Source organism: Myotis daubentonii, chromosome 14 (assembly GCF_963259705.1).
Source record: "Myotis daubentonii chromosome 14, mMyoDau2.1, whole genome shotgun sequence".
Classification (NCBI taxonomy): Eukaryota; Metazoa; Chordata; class Mammalia; order Chiroptera; family Vespertilionidae; genus Myotis; species Myotis daubentonii.
The window spans coordinates 18,575,168-18,591,716 of NC_081853.1; the positions used below are offsets into that span (position 1 = coordinate 18,575,168).

The 16,549-nt window shown below is 50.5% G+C and overlaps 1 protein-coding gene across 1 annotated transcript in view; it reads right to left on the reverse strand.

The window, feature by feature from the left end:
* Window positions 1–15,346, reverse strand: part of CACNA1D (calcium voltage-gated channel subunit alpha1 D) — a 301,466-nt gene extending 286,120 nt beyond the window's left edge. Inside the window, 3 exon segments of the mRNA XM_059663279.1 lie at window positions 8,572–8,677; window positions 12,473–12,782; window positions 14,726–15,346. Coding sequence (XP_059519262.1) covers window positions 8,572–8,677; window positions 12,473–12,782; window positions 14,726–14,792 — 483 coding nt within the window. The 5' untranslated portion in view covers window positions 14,793–15,346.
* Window positions 15,347–16,549: the final 1,203 nt, after the last annotated feature.

Consider the following 16,549-nt stretch of genomic DNA (forward strand, 5'->3'; position numbering starts at 1 on the left):
TACCCCGCCCTCAAGACTTCCTTTCCCATAAACTAACAGAGAGCGCCAATGAGGTCACTCGTCGGAGGTGAATGAGCATGATCTCAAGGAGATGTGCAGGTGGGAGGTTGCATGGATCCAGGCCTGGTGCCGGGCAACATGTGTGGAAATTTAAAATCCACTATCCTCCCACCCAGAGAGTCTACTTCTAAGTACTTACTCCAGAAAAATGCTGGCTTGTACGGATGTCCAGTGGAGCACTGTGTGAAATAGGAAAACTTTAGGAACTAACGTAAATGCTCATCAGCAAGAGAAACCAAACCATGGTGCAGTCACACATGGAATAGTCTACAGCCACTAAGAAACTGTTAGATCTCTACACACAGATATGGAAGATCAAGAAGACTCGGTAAGTGGGGAAGAGGAAGCTCCATAATGCATGCATTATGTTCCCACCTGTGTAAAATTTAAAATACCCAAACTGCCTAAATATGTATTTCAAAATGCACAGATTATATACATATACACAGTGAAAATCAATTGTGAAAGGATCACACCCAAGCAATTACTGTGATTAGAATGAGCTAGCTGGATAAAGGGGAATTGTCACTCTATCTGTATTAATTGTTTACAAAAATGTATTGTGTGTTACCTGTATACAGTTTGGGTGATTATTTACTATGAGAATGCAAAATATGAAGACAGAAGGCTGTCTCCGGCCCCACACAGCTGTGTACAGGGACGCGTGAACCTGGTGTGCTCTGCACGGCAGGTCTCAGTAAATATCTGTTGAGTGATGGTGCCTGGACTTCCTTTCTTATAAACAAGCTTCAAGCTCTACAGAAATATCTGGGAGTCTACACAGTGCCAGGCTTCCCCATGGACACAGGAAAGGGGGCAGGGGGCCCCTCAGAAGATGAATGAGGCAGGAAAAGGTGTGAGCCCCTCACCCAGTCTGCTTTGAGTCCCCAGGCACAGCTGGCCACCCATCCCTCCCTCCCGCCGCCCAGGCTGGGGCCACCTGCCACCCACACTTCCTCTGCGTCGTCTGCAGCCCGCCTTCCCTCCCTCGGGTCAGCCCCAATTCCCTGCAGCCTGACCCTCTCATTCACTTATTCAATAATTTTGACAGATGTCCTGTGATTTCTAAAATTACCACTCAGCCAGTAGGGAGGAAGAAAAATTAGCAGAAATCACTGCTTTGAGGTTCTGGAGAAGAAACTCATTTCCCCAGTCTGGGCAGTGTCTGGGGTCCTATTTAGTTAAAATTGCCAGAGGAAGGCTTCATTCTACAAGTTCTGCGTCAAAAACACCCATCCTAACATCCACGCGCCCGCACTCCCCCCCCCCCCCCGCCGCAGTTACACACAAAGACAGACAGACAGACACAGAGAGAGGCAGCACTGACCACCGAGGGCGATTCCTCCTCCATCCCAGCCTTTGGTTGTTCTGTGTCCTCCTCCCACCACCCACTGCCCGCCTTGCTCACCCAGCCTCACTCCCTGCAAGAGCCCCAGCTGTGAGGATACCAATCTCACTTCCATGAAAAAGGGAAGGCCGCCAGAACACAATTTATATGCCTTGTTGGCTCCATTAAACTTTTTGAAAACTTTAAAAAAAATTAAAAATAAAAAGGGACTCTCCTGATCGCAGTCACATGGGCAGAAGAGGCCTGGAGCGGCGCAGCCTCCCCTGCGGAGGGTGGAGAGCCCCAGGAGTCTGCGCTGGAGGAGGCAGGCGGAGGAAGGTTCACATCTATGCCTGGAAGGCCTGCCAACCACCACCCACACCCCGCAGGGCGGGACCCCCACCAACATCTCCCCGCAGAGCATCATCCCCCCAACAGCAACACCCGCCAGCCGCTGCCGTCCCCAGAGCTCACGCTCCGGGTCCGGAGCCTCTTCCACTTTTTTCAGGACATTCTCTGGGGAGGAGCTGGTGGGGTCTGTTCTGGAGGCCCCCTACCACCGTCACCAGTATTTACTGTAGAGACACAGGTGTCTCTACTCCTGGGCAGGTGGCCTCCTCTGCATCAGGTACTTCCCACATTCTGCAGACAGTAAAAAAAAAAAAAATGAAACCAATGGTAGGGAAGGTTTAAAAAGGAAACCACCCACAGATCTGCCACAGGGGTCTCCTGTTTCTCACACGGGCCTTTTTTTAAAAATACGGAACTTGAGCTGTGGTTGAGAAAGAGATGCATCTCCCCAAAGACCCTCCACCAAATGCATCTGAAAGCGCTGGTGTGTGCGGTGGCCCCACTGAAGGCCAGTGAGCCTGCTGCCCGGCGGAGGGCTGGGTGCAGGGTGGTGCCCTGACACCCCTCTAAGCGCTTTCCAGCTGTGTCCGGGGACTTCTACGCCCTTGGACTTTTCGGTTACCTGATTTAATAAATTACACACACATATATACTTTTTCCCCCCAATTAAGCCCATTTGAGTTGCATTTCTGAAACTTGCAATCCAATGGGTTCCGGCTAATACGTCAACATATCAAATACCTTCCCTCGAAGGCTCATCTGTAAAGGGTCTGAGCAGGGAGGACCTAGTGTGTAAGGTGTGACTATAAAGCCAAGGTACACATTTTAACACATCAACCAAACGATGAGGACCCTTTGGGAATCCTTCTTCTTAAGGAATGTTAATAACAGCAAATCTGAATTCTTTAAGGGTTGGAATTGAGTTTTGAAAAACTGTCAATACTTGACTGAAGTCAGTTGGATTAAGTATCAAGCTAGGTAACGTGTCCTTTGTCAAAACGAGGTGAAACTACAAAAGAGAAGTGATTATTTGATTGATTAGCACACACACTGGCTCACATCTCATGGTCAGGAAACCAGCTTTGGGAGAAGTGTTATTGCACAAATCCACCCACCCGGGTCATGGTGCTGCTCTCCCTCGCCCCTCTTCACGTGGAATGTGACACACACGTCCACCCTAGCACAGTCACTCACTCGGGAGTGGCTCACGTACCACTCAGGACACAGATGCCAGCTGTGACTTACGGATTCCAAAAGCATCAAGCAGTGTCTTTCTTCTCTCCTGCTTCAGCTATAAAGAGTTACATTTGCCAAGAAAGATACAACCCTGACATTAAATCAGTGGTTCTCAACCTTGGCTGCACACTAGAATTACCTGGGAATCTTTTTAAGATCCTGATTTCTGGGCCTCATCCTCTGGAAATTCTGTTTCTTTGTCACGGGGTGAGGCCACAACATTAGTAACAAAGAAACAGAATTTCTGGAGGATGAGGCCCAGAAATCAGGATTTTAAAAAGACTCCTAGGTGGCTCTAATGTGCAGCCGAGGTTGAGAACCACCGCATTAAAGGCTCACTCTGACAGGTGTTTCCTAGGGTTCTCGCAAATACTGGACAACGAAAGTCAAGTCTCTTCGGCAAACATTAATCATTAGCCAGCTGTTGAAAATTAACTCCTGATCTATAAGGACATACCGTGGAGCCCCGGACGGTCATTTGTTTACATAGTCACTCACTCCACAGGCATTTTCTGGTGCGCCTCTCGTATGCCAGGCACAGGGTTAAGTTCAAAGCGCTATCTAGACGAACCAGCCTCCTGCCTTGCTTCCAGGAACTCATGCAAAGTCACTCAGCTGTTCGACCAAAGAGCCGGGCTGCCACTCCCCAACCCACGTCCAGAGCAGTTGGACACGGGCTAGCATCTGTAAAGAGGAGAGTTTACCATGCTTGCAAAGGGAAAGTGAGTACCTACCCTTCGGTGTGTGTGTGGGGGGGGGGGGTGCGGCGAGAGAATAGGGATCCAAGAAGGCTGGGCCACAGGGGCAGACAGACCTAGGCACACAGACACGAGAGCACACCATCCAAAGACAGCCGAGCAAAGGCACGGTGCCAGTGAGGTGCAGACACCACCTTATAGGCTAAGCCCAACGAACCAGGTGAGTTACAATGCACACCACTCCCTCTGCAAAAACAAACATGCTGAGCTATGACTGTGCAGATCCAAGGAACTCACTTTTAAGCCCAGGAAACACTATACACTGGAATCTCAGCCATGGAGAAGAGAATGCAATCAAAGGAGACGAGCCCACTGTGTTCCTGGCCCTTGTGCACTTCCGGTCCCGCTGACACTGTCCGCAGCCAGCGCTGCTTCCCCGAGAGGCCCCGCCCGAGCTCTGGTCCTCTGAGCACAGGCTGTGCTGGACTGACTGCTCAGGCCTGACACCAGGCAGTCGGAGGGCTCCTCCAGCCAGAGGCACACATGAGGGTCACAACACCCTAAGCTTTTCAGGAATAAATGCTTAGAACTTCCCACCCACCCCCAGCCAACGACCTCCAAGGAGTCCACAAGGGTCCTGTCATCCAGGAAAATCCTGAGCACACCTCTGAGGAAAGAAAGGGAGGTGCCCCTCCTGAGAGCACACACTCGGGGCGCCAACAACACACATTACTGAGCATCTTACCCTCACCACCGGCCAGGCGCTGCTGGGGACTGGAAATGGTTCGCTGCGAATTGTTTTCTGAAGGTAATGATGAAATATGCAGATGAATAACTAAACTATAGGATATTTTATCTGTAAAGTGCCATGAGGGAGGTTCAGATAAGAGTGTCCCTTCAGACCAGGGTCTGAAAAGACTTCATGGAGGAGACACAGTGTGGGATTATTCCTGAGCAGCTATAGGAACAGGGACACATACAGAAAGACTAGCAGGGCTAATGAGGCATTTCAGATGCAGAAAGCAGTGGAGGAAACGCCAGGATGTGGACAAGTGGAGAGGAGGGTGTTTAGGTGGAACTTAGGGTGGACAGATGGGTAGGACTGTGAAGGAGAGGAATGTATGATACACCAAAAAGGGTTGGACAGACCACGGAGGACCCGGCCGTGGGGTCTGGCCTTTCCCCAGAGGGCGGTGGGTAGCCACTGAAGCCTCAGGATCACTTATCCAGCAAAAGGCATGCAGCTGCGGTGGGATGGAGAGGAAAGGGAAGACGTGGAGGATGCTGGAGAGGCAAAATGTCAACAGGCTAAACACAAACTGGCCTCAACAAGATGAGAAAAGGGGCAGAAAAGGGGGCCAAAGACTTAGGGGAGCTTCTCAGACTTCATTGTTGAGTCACCCAGACTCCACTGAGCAGCTGGTAAGAGCCAAGCACTTTGCCTGATAAAGAGCATGAGCCTTGCCCTCCGTGGGTGCAGGCATCAGCAGACCTCCGGGCAGGTGTGACGTGGCAGAGGCGCATCCCCACTTTTGTTGTTGTTGTCGTTATTCCTCACCAGAGGATATTTTTCCACTGGTTTTCAGAGAGAGTGGAAGAGAGAGGGAGAGACCGAGACGAACATCCATGTGAGAGAGGCACATCAATTGGTTGCCTCCTGCACACACCATGCCCTCGGCCGGACGTGAACCCGGGACCCTTCAGTCTGCAGGCTGATGCTCTATCCACTGAGCCAAACCGGCTGGGGCGAACATCCCTCCGTTAGACAGTTATAATGTGAGGCCGTTCAGCACTACAGAGAAACGGGAGGTGGGCTGGGCGAGGCGGGGGTACCAGGAACAGGCTGCACAGACGGAACACTGTTCAACCACGTCCGTTTGCTGAGAAGGAACTCGAGTTTGGGAAGCAAAAGAAAGCATTTTTCAACACAGTGAGGTACAATATTGTAATCATCCCCACTCTAACACTCCATAAAGAAGAGCTCCCCCACACCCCATGCTAAGAAGAAAATTAAGTAAGTGATATACGTTTTCAATAAGTGGAACTGAGGAAACACTGCCACTCACGGAGCCAAGAGGGACGTTACTGTGGGAACTGAGCCGCACCGTTTCCATGGCTTCAGCCTCGCTAGTTCCCTGCGAGTCCACAAGTGTACGCGGCATTGAAACTTGAGATTGTTTATACTTTTTTAAAAAAATCTAACCCTGGGAAAACTGGCTGCCCCCAAGGTAGTTTCTAAATCCCCACAGCTGGCTGCGTTATGCACAACCCACACCAAACACACACTGTACCCAGAGGGATGGCCAGGTTTCTCACCCAACCAAGGAATCACATCACTACAAACAACCTGTAACAGGCAGGGACACCTTCCACACAGCCGGCCCCGGACCGCACTCTGCGTGCTCGACATACACATTTCCCACAGAGCTATGAAGCAAAGAGAGCCGTGCGCTCCCGAGAAAGGTAAAGCTTGGCAACCTGTCCCGGTCTCTGACCTTTGCCGTGCCACTCACATTCACCGAAAGGTATTTACTACAGATGAAAAACAAGCTTCGCGCAGCTGCCTCTAAACCCATCCCAAAAATAGAGCAATCACTTTGGTACAAATTGGGTCAAATGTATAAAAAAAAAACCCGGCTCCCTGGCGGGAGGGCCGGCATGGCATGGGACCTCGCTGAGAGTCAGGGGAAATCCACAACGCTCTTCCCTTCCCACAGTGGGAAAGGAAATATTTAAAGAGTCAGACAGAGAATAAACTCATCTGACCACGTGACCATCCTAGTGAACACAAGACAAACTCGGGAATGCTATGAGTTTCAGAATCCCGAGAGGTCAAAGAAATAGATGTTGGTTTTTAGAAAGGCCTGCCAAAAGAACACGCTGCCCCATCCCCCCCCCCCCGAAAGAAAGACCAGTGTTTAAGAATTGTGAAGGAAGGATAAACTGGAGAGAGGCTGCCAGGGAGAAGAAGAGAGATTTACCCATCGCCTATATTTCACTCCATCCCTTCTTAGCTAAGAAACCCAAATGGTTTGACAGTACATATATTATTAGTGCCCCAAATTTCCCTGGGAAGAATCAGAATATTAATTGGCTATACATGCTGAGCTTCATTAATTTTTCCTTTGACTTGAATTAATCTGCCTTTCTGAAAGGTGTTTATTTTCTAAGTTTGTTTAATCATGTTCTCTTGAGCTACAAAGAAAAAAAAAAAAAACAACAAACTGGGTCAGCATCCACGTTGTTAAATTTGGTAACAAGGCTGACACCATCTGTGGCCTAGACGCTGATGACCTACCCCCACTGATGGGGGCTTTTCGGGACTTCTGCTTTCCCTGTGAAGTGATCATCTAATGTCGCTATCTGCTGCGAAAGCAGAAGCTATTTTAAATATGCAAAGTTACACAAATCATCTTCAGCCCAGTATAAATATGTACTAGCAGTAATTGTGTGTATGAATATCTAACTCCCGTTTACAAGTGAATTTTCAGTAGCAATATCCACATACTTTTAATGATCTAGAAATCTGACCAGAAAACCCCAAAGATGAATAGACATCATGCTACATCTGAACTGTGCCACATAACTTACATGTGCCATGAAATCTGGTACATAAACCGTGAGGGCTGCTATCACAAGGGCACAATTTCAGAATCTTCAGAACTCAGCAGAGCACTGCCCACACCAATTCTGCTTTTACAACCCCCAGTCAAGATCATCCAGCCCTACTGAAACACAGCTTCGCCACGAGAAACCAAAACACATGGAAGCAGCTCAAAGAAGAGAAAGCAAAACAATGGAGGGCGTTTCCTGTTCGAGGCACTAGCCCCCTCCTCCATCGGCCTTCCTGCCCGGCCTCCAATTATAACGGACTGATCTGGCAAGGATGCTCTGGCTCCAGAAAGAGTCCTGAAATGGCTTCTGAATCATCAAGGAAAGATGACAGACTTTCAGAGGTAAAAACAACCCTAGTGACCTTCTCATCCAACCCCCTTAATTGGCAGGTGGGTGAAAGGCAATGCAGAAAGGGCATGGGAAATGCCCCCAAATATAGCCAGCTGACAGTCAAGTGAGACAAGCTCCTAGTCCCACACTAGCGCTCTTCAGTGCCTTTTTACACTTAGTTTTTAACTATATCAACCTTTCCCGAAGGAAGCTCCACGAAACACTGGTTCTGTGATGTGTCCTGCCAAAACAATGTTTAAAGAATCCATGACCAATTACTTTTAAGGACTAGCTGAGTTAAACAAAATGAAACTGGTTTTTTAACTCCAAACTTTCCCGGAGCTTTTACTTGAGCTGATGTGCACTATAAATCTTGAGGAGGGCAATAAAATATGTGCAAGAATCCCAATTTATTTAACCACGGAATCATTTTATCTTTGGGACATCTCATAGGACTGGGAGTAAGAACTTCAGCTCTACACTGTGCTTCTCTGAGTGATGCACCACGTAGTTTACTGGATTTGCTGCACTCCTCTAAAAATTAATAGTTTATACACAACATCTATGGTAATTCTCTACTTACCAGAAAAATTGACCAAAGTACCCACCATCCCAAATATCACTGGATTTAAAAAAAAAAAAATCTAATATTATCAGGAAAAGAATGTAGACAACAAAAGCCTATGTGGAGAGAAAAGTCATTTTAAAATCTGCTAAAACCTCTTCCATAAAAAGTTCTACATCTATTTATACAAGATCCATGACTTTAAACACTTTCATTCAGTATAAATTTGAGAATACACATTTTAAAAATAAACCACCACTGTTGTAAAGCTCTGGGAAACAACACATGCGTAACGGTGAATTCCACCACCCAGAAAGCCAGCTGCCAGATAGTATACAGGCAAATGATAACCACACATCAGGACAAGTAGGAACTCTGAGGACACTTACCAAGTTATGATTTGTTGAATTCGAATCATCTTCAGGGAATGGGATGTAAATAGCTAAGGCCACACAATTGGCAAAAATAGCCAATAATATAAATATGTCAAATGGTCTGAAAATGTTTGTTAAGGTATATACACATATATAGACACATACACACACACACACACACACACACACACACACACACGTGTGCGTATGTTATACAAACACAAACTATCTCTCTCATCGCACTCCCAATCACACCACTTTTGAATCACTTTTAAAATGAAAGTTATATACACAAACTGACTGTAGTGAGAAATAATCTTGGGGGTCATCTCACTGTAGATGTTGCTATCAAATGACCTCTCCGTGTCCCCTTCTTCTGTTACAAAGATCATGTTACAGTCATGCTTCTGCTGAGCATTTTATATTAAAACCTAAAAGTACATCCAATGAGGGCACTGTGAGAACCAGGTTTCTGCTTCTTATAGTTTTAAAACCAACAAGGGCCTTAGAGAGCTAAATTTCTGGCTGTTTGTTTCTTTCCAGACCCAAAGAGAAGTCATCACGAGACAAATCTCTCCCACAAATCCTTGCCTCCAGGTGTTAGAGTCATTTTCTCGGGGATATTGGCTGGGTCAGTCTGAATCTCTGGACCGGGCCGGCCTAGTCACCAGGACCTTCTCCATTCTACCTGTGACTATCTCCTGGCTTGTCCCAATTCCTCGGACACTGTAATACGCAAACTTGGCTTCTCTACTAATCCATGGTTTGCTTCAAATTAGAGCTGGACTGGGGCTCCGTTTACAATGTGCTGTTACTGCATGTACTTTATCACACATTAAATTAAAAGCCATAAGAAATCAGCACCAGACACATTTTATTTTTTTTTTTAGCACCAGACACTTTCAAAGTAAAATGTAACAATTCTAAATCTCAGGGGTCGCTCTGTCTGGGAGAATCACTGAGGTCAGCGATTCAAGAGATACTTGCTTAAACATTCTGGTGTTACTAAGAGACATTGTCAAAACTGGCAACACCAAAGTTGACATCTGCCAAAAAGACTGTTTTTCTCCTTTTGGTTTTCAGCCTTTCCAAATGTAAGGTTGCATGAGCACCAACCTAACCTGCAAGTTTGGGGCTTGATTTTCCAAGCGTTTCTCCCATATGCTAACCCGCCAGGCAAGGCCACGGGTTTAACTAAACACCTCGGAGTGCTGAGAACGTGAACAAATCCTCCTCCATCCACACTGATATCCTTCCGGGAGACCCAAAACTGCTGCAGGAAATGAAAACCCCGCCCCTCCGAGGGGATACCTTGGGTTTCATGAAACCTCAGCCCTTGAAGAGCATCAACACTCACTGAAGTAAGGACGTGAATGATATTCCCTCGACGTTGATGGGTTTATTTTTAAATCCAGTTAGTTTTCATTCGTGTTTATTCTCTTAACCCATCTAGTCCTATGAGATCTCTTATCTAGAGGTCCAACTTTAAGGAAATCCAAATTAAGACCTCAGACTCTTCCTTTTTATTTTTATTTTTAGAAGTTCCTACTGAAATGTAAAAAGCCAACTGCCCCAGCGTTATTCTATATAGAAACACACTGTCTCTCCCCTCCTCCACACCACCACGCTTTCTTTTTCATTTCCCAATACCTAAATGATAGACCAGCAAATCCGAGAAATACGGAAGCTGTTCAGGAAGGCCAAACAGAAGTATCTTGTTCTGTATGGTGGTCCAGTTGCCGTCTCCAGGTACTGGTGGCCACGATCCCCCGGCCAAGGAGAACAGAGCAATAGAGGAACGGATGGGTCGGATCCTAAAAATCTCTTCTGATAAGGTGACACTCCTCGCACCCCCCAAGGTACAGGACTCCCTCTGCCTTGCCTGTGTGCACACACACACTAGGTTCGCTCTCTCCCCGAGCTGGCTGGGCCTGGCACAGCTGGCTTTCGGAGGATTTCTAGAACCTGCTCCCTGCACTAGAAGGATACTTTCCTTTGAAAACAAACAAACGATATCATATATATCATTCAAGGATCTATTCCACCAACGGTCCTGTTTGTGGGCAGGCTCCTCCCTGCACTGGCAGCCACGTCCCTTAATTCCTGTACACGCATGTCTGGAGACACAGACAAGGGAGTCGGCAGCATGACCCAGGAAGTCACTCCAGGCACATAAATTGCTGCTGCGTACAAATCACTGTGCACAAAGAGGAACAGCACCAGGCCTCCCACCTCACTGCACGGGGAACGAGTGACTCCACCGAGGGGCCTCTGCTGACTCAGGGTCCCCGCTAGCCAGCCTGAGGAGGAGGAGATCTTTCTGGCAAAACGCAACCACTGCCTCTGACCCCAGGGATGCCACCGGCACACCCTCTTTACCTGGCTCCCTCTGGGCCGGCACTGGTGCTCATGCTCAGACTAGAAAAGAATTTAAAGAGAGAGCACATCCACACCACCCCAGCCATGTGAGAGACACCATAACTCCCTCTAGAGAAGAGACATCTGTTCTAAAAAGGAAAAGAACGTGAAAACCCCTCAAATCCTATCCTTGCATTTGGCTGCTCTCTCCAAAACCTTTCTAGAGAATTACCTCACTTTAACTCCGTGTGCGTGAGCACAGAGGTAGCCAGTTAAGACAGAGGGAATGTAAACAGCTGCCTGGCGAGGTACTCAAACTATCAGAGGGTTTCTGCTCTACCTTCTAGCCCTTTCCAACATCCTCCCCTTTCAGTGTGGCCCCACCTACAAGATGTGGGTGTGGGAGGAGCACTAGATTCACACTCCTTCCTATAGCTAGAAACTGCTCTAAGGCCCCTTGTCAGCCCCAAATATACTTCTGGGGAAAGGAGATGCTTCGTTTTACCCAGACCAATGAATGGACTAGCTAATTAGAAGCCATTTGCATAGAAAGAAGGCCTCAGTCAACCTTTTCTGAAGGGAGGCGGTGGTAACTGGAGCCTGGCTGCCGGATCTGGGGAAGGGGATGAGCAGGCCAGCACCCTAGTTTTCCAAGTCCTGGGACATAACCACCATCCTGGGGGCACGTGGAGTTCAGTTTTAAAAATGCAAAGGGGACACCCAGACACGTAACTCCAATCCAAGGACATAGACAGAATTTCTTATAAAAGCAGCCACTGCAAATTCCTCCACTGAGAGGGCTGTTCAAATGACTCCTACGGCCTGGGGAAAAGAGGCGGCCACAAACTGCTCCCTTCACATGCTCCCTCAAGCTCACGTTCCAAAAGCCTTCTTGGAACCTGTCAAAAGGAAATTCCAGAAAGTCATAGCACTGATGAGCAAAATGCTCCCTCCCTCTGAAGCAAGTGCTCGTATCTGTAGTTACCTGAACAATTAGAATCGCCAAATGTCAGAGCTGGAAGCAACCTCAGCATTCATTGGAATTTCAGAAAAGCAAATCCCAAACATCAAAACGAGAAGATTCCACTAAAGGTGAAAAATGTATGTACTTCTAGTAGAGTCTCAAACCATCTTCATTTTTGTTCATCAGCAGACCTTAGTGGCAACAGGTTCAATGCATACCACTGCCCCAAAACAACAGTGGCTTTAAACTAGCCATCGAGTGCCAAACGACCAAAAGTTAGTTCCACATTGTAATTATCTACCACTTGGAAGTTTTGGGATGTCACTCCCTACCCCGACTACCACCACTACACACACACATACACACACACATACACACACACACACACAGTAGGTTAAATATACCCTCAGAGCCACCCCTCTGCCCCTGGAGGAGATAGGAAGGTATGTACAATGAAACGCTTTACACACAGCTTCTGTTGCACACATTCCAGACTGCAACCACTTTGTAAGTGCCATTGCAGAACACAAATCCTTTTAAAGAACAGATGGTAAAAGAAAATGAGAAAGCTTTCCCCCCCCAAAAAAAGGATACTTCCATTCCACTATACTAATGCAGGCTCTTCGGATGGGGTTATTGAGTGATAAACAGAAGAGGGCGCGGGCAGGTCGGCTGTTAGACGAGTTACCCTGTTTTTTGCTCTTGGCGTATTGCTGACGTTTTCTTTGGGAGAGAGATCCTACAGGTGGGGGTGCGGAGGTGCTCATAGTTTGGGCGGCCTTGGCCTGTCGAGCAGCATCGATTGCAGCCTGCCAAGACAGGACGGTTTGCTTGGAGCTGTTCGGCTGAGAAGTTGGTCCTTCACCAGAGAGAGAGAACCTGGTGCTTCTTGCATAGTTTGCCTCTGGAAAGAAAGAAAAATATATATTTTTTTAAAAATAAATGAGAACCCAGTGTCAAAAGAAAGCAAAGATTGCCTCCCATCAGTAACAAGGGGGAAGCATTCCCATGTTTCCATTTTGAACCCCATGTCCTGTTTTTCAGTGACAGGGATCTGGTTGGCCAGAGCACTTGGCCCTGAGTGTCAGTCACACCGGACCGGACCGTGCAGCAGGACGCCCAGGGGCGCGCACCTCTCCACCTCCATGAAGTCACAAGGCATCTTCCAGTGCATTGCTCCAGACAAGCTGAGGTCATTCCCACATTTATTCCACATCTATCTTTTCTTGTTTAAAACACATGTGTCTCTAATGAGTTAACAGATACGTACAATAGCTTTTCTCTAGAATAACTACCACCATCATACACACCAAGAAAAGGCCATGCCAATAATTCAATAGTCTTAATCATTCTCAGGGTGTTACTCCAACATCTTTCCGCAGCCACCAATTCATTTTTCAGCATGGAAAAAGAAGTCCTCGGCTGGCACCAGGGCCATACCCAGAGCCCCGTAACAAATATCTAGATTATGCACTGACACTTCCTGCAAATGAAAATTCATGATGGTTGGGACTCATTTCCTCCACGGGCTTCCGAAAACAGCAAACATCTTTAGGGCTTTTTTGCATTTTAAATTGCAGCCGCAGCAGCCAAGCCAGCATCCAGAGAAACAGACAAGGCAGGCAGCCTGCACCCCTGCGCCTTGGATAGCCGGGCTGGATTATGCCAGGGGGCCTCAAGGCCTAGCAGGAATCATCTCGGTGTAGCTGGCATCCCGGTGCACAAGGGCAGAACCCCAAGGGGATGGGCGTGCAACGCCCCCTCTGGCTTTGGGTCAGGCCACTTCCTAAGCTGGCCTCCCCGCACCTGCATAAAAAGGGTCACAGCCTTCTTACTGAGACAGAAGTCAAAGTGAGAGTGGTGGAAGTGGACGAGGGACAGGCGACGGGCGTTTGCAAAACCCATTCCTGCTGAGCACAGAACAAGGGAGAGTCAAAGCTAGCACAGGTCTGCCTGCCCAGCACCACGGGAAGGGGGCCCCCCACCAGGGTGGGCAGAAGGCAGTCCGGGCCTGGAAAGGTGTGGCGCCCAGCCTTTCCTTGGGGAGGGCTCACCTGGGAAGGCTGCAAGCCCACAGGGGCTGTGGAGGGCACCCGCGACCTCCTAGGAGGAAGGAGGAGGGCTGGCCAGCAGCTGCTTCAGCCTCCCTCGACCCAGCACAGCCGGCGGCTTGGTAGCTGCACGTGGTGCCGGGCCGGAGCCGGGAGGGGAGCCCCAAGGCGGTAGCGACTCTCCGGGCATTGCTAGGTTACCGCCGTGTGCACGGCGGCACTGGGAGCGGGAACACTAGCTGCACGGACCCCGGCCGGCGATTCGGGGGACTTGGCCTCCCTCTGGGGGAGGGGTGTGCTTCAGCCAACGGCGCGAAGGGTGAAACCCAGCAATCCGAGAATTTTGAGGATGCCACGGGAGACCTTGTTCCCAGTCTAAAAGGGGCTGGGAATGAGGTGAAGGCGAGATGAGGCTGGACAGAGGGCTCCGGCTGCAGACTAACAGCCACCCCCCTTCCATCGCTCGGGAGCGCAGGAGGAAAGTTGAGCCCGAGGACGCGAACCCAAATCACCTCGGCGCGAAGTCCCCGCTGCTGCACAGCGCTCCGCCGACCCCCGGCCGCCCCCACCCCACACATGCAGAATTAACTATGCCATCCGAGGCCTGAAGGCGAGAACGGGTGGCTGTCACGCACATCCCCTCTCTGCAGATGACACCGAGCCAGAAACATCCTCTCCCACCCCCTCAACCCACCCAGCGCGGCAGAGACGGGCGGGGTGAGAGCGAGGAGGGTGGGAGAGGAGGACCATGACAAGGATTAGGTTTGGCAGCGGGTGCCAGGCGCTGGCTGCTCACCGTTCGCGTGGTCCGCTTGCTGCTGCCGTTGATGCTGCATTTTTTTCATCATCATCATCATCATCATCCACGAACATTTATTGAGCGCCTACTGAGTGCAGGGCACTGTGCTGGGCGTAGGGGCGGGGGTGGAGCGGGTGAGGGGTTACCGGTAGGTAGAAGCCCAGGTCCCTGCCCTTATTCTCGCTTCAGCAGGGGGTGGGGAGGGACAGGGACAGATAACAGAAAATAGGAATAATTGCTAAAAACCGCTCGCCACCCACACTCCCTCTTTTTCAAAAATGGAGCAAAATAAACTTTTAAAAAAAAATAAGACCCGATGTATATATTATCTTAATAATATATACATGTAATTTTTTGCTGCAAAGGAGAATTGGCTTGGTCCCCTCCCCTAGCGGAGGAACGCCTCGGCGGTGCTGGCCCGGCTGCCGGGGCCGCTCCGCGCGCCCCCCATGCCCGCCACCCGCCGCGGTGCCCGGTGCCCGGTGCCCGCCGCCGCCGCCCGCGCCGCCGTTGGCTCGGGACCGCGGGCAGCCCGAGCTCACATCCGGGGACGGAGGCGCTCGCTCGCTCGCTCGCTCGCTCACTCGCTCCGCGCCTGCCGCGCCGCGCCGCACGCCGGTTCGCCCTGGCGACGCTGCGCGCCCGCCGCCGCCGTCCCCCTTCCTCCCCCCTCCCGCCCCGAGCCTCCCACGGGCCACGCTGCGCCCCAGCGGCCGGCCGCCCGGCCCCGGGCTCTCCCGGCACGGCCCGCGCGCTCGGGGTGGCCGCCGCGCGGAACTCGGGTGCTGCCGCCCGGGCCTGGCTCCGCGGACCCGCGGGCGCCCAAGGGTTAAGCGCGCTCCAGCCGCGGGCCGCCCGCTTAACCCCCTCCACGCCGCAGTGTGTTCGCCCCCATTCCCCCCTCCTCCCCCCAAAGAGGCGGGCGGGGCCTGCGGATCCCGCAGACGCTGTGTGCGGATTAACCGCGCCTCCCCCGGCATTTCTTGGGGCGGGGAAAGGACCGCTAGGGCTCCTGCCGCCGGCCTCCGCTCTCCGCCCGCGGCCTCCCCTCCGCACACCTGACGGAGGCCCCGCCCCCTGGGAGCACAGGTGCACGCGGGCGTCGACGCTCAGGTGTTGAGGGCTGGCTAGCTCCCCTAGGGCTCCCGAGCCAGGCAGGCGCCCCCCTGTCCTCCGACTCTTTCTGGGGGCGGGGGCGGAGGAGGAATGGGAGAGCCGGGCTCTCGGGAGAGCACTCACTGCCCCAGGGAACAGCACCTTCCGATCTAACCGGGTTTCCAGAGCCACCCCCCTCCAGCCCTCGCCCGCGCCGGTTCTGGCGCCACTGTGGGCTCTAGACGCTTCCACCGGGAAACATCTCTCTTCCCCTATTCCTTCTCCCCCTCCTCCTCCCTTTCTCTACACCCACCTCCTCCCCATTTGCGTTTGGAGGCAGGTACAGCGAAGTAAAAGCTTGTGTTGCTTAAAGGAATCGCGGTGCTGCTAAAACTGCTGACTCCCGCGTGGGAGCCGAGGGGAGTGATTTGTTTTATGGGCCCTTCGCTGTCTCTTGGGAGGGGGGTGCCAACAGCAGCTCCAGTCTAGAGGGGAAATACTGTGTCTAGTGGGTGACTGATATTTCTCATTTCGTGTTGTGCCGGCTGTTGGAGAAGGGTGTCTGCTTTGCTACTTCACAAGATTCAATTTATTTGCTTTTGTTCAGATCTGCATGTTCCTGCTGCGTTTTAGAGCGTTTAAGAACAGTGTCTTTAAAGCAAAAGGCTAGGCGTGAAATAAGAAAATAAAAAAATAAGGGAAGGTTCGTCCTGACCAAGGGAGGCT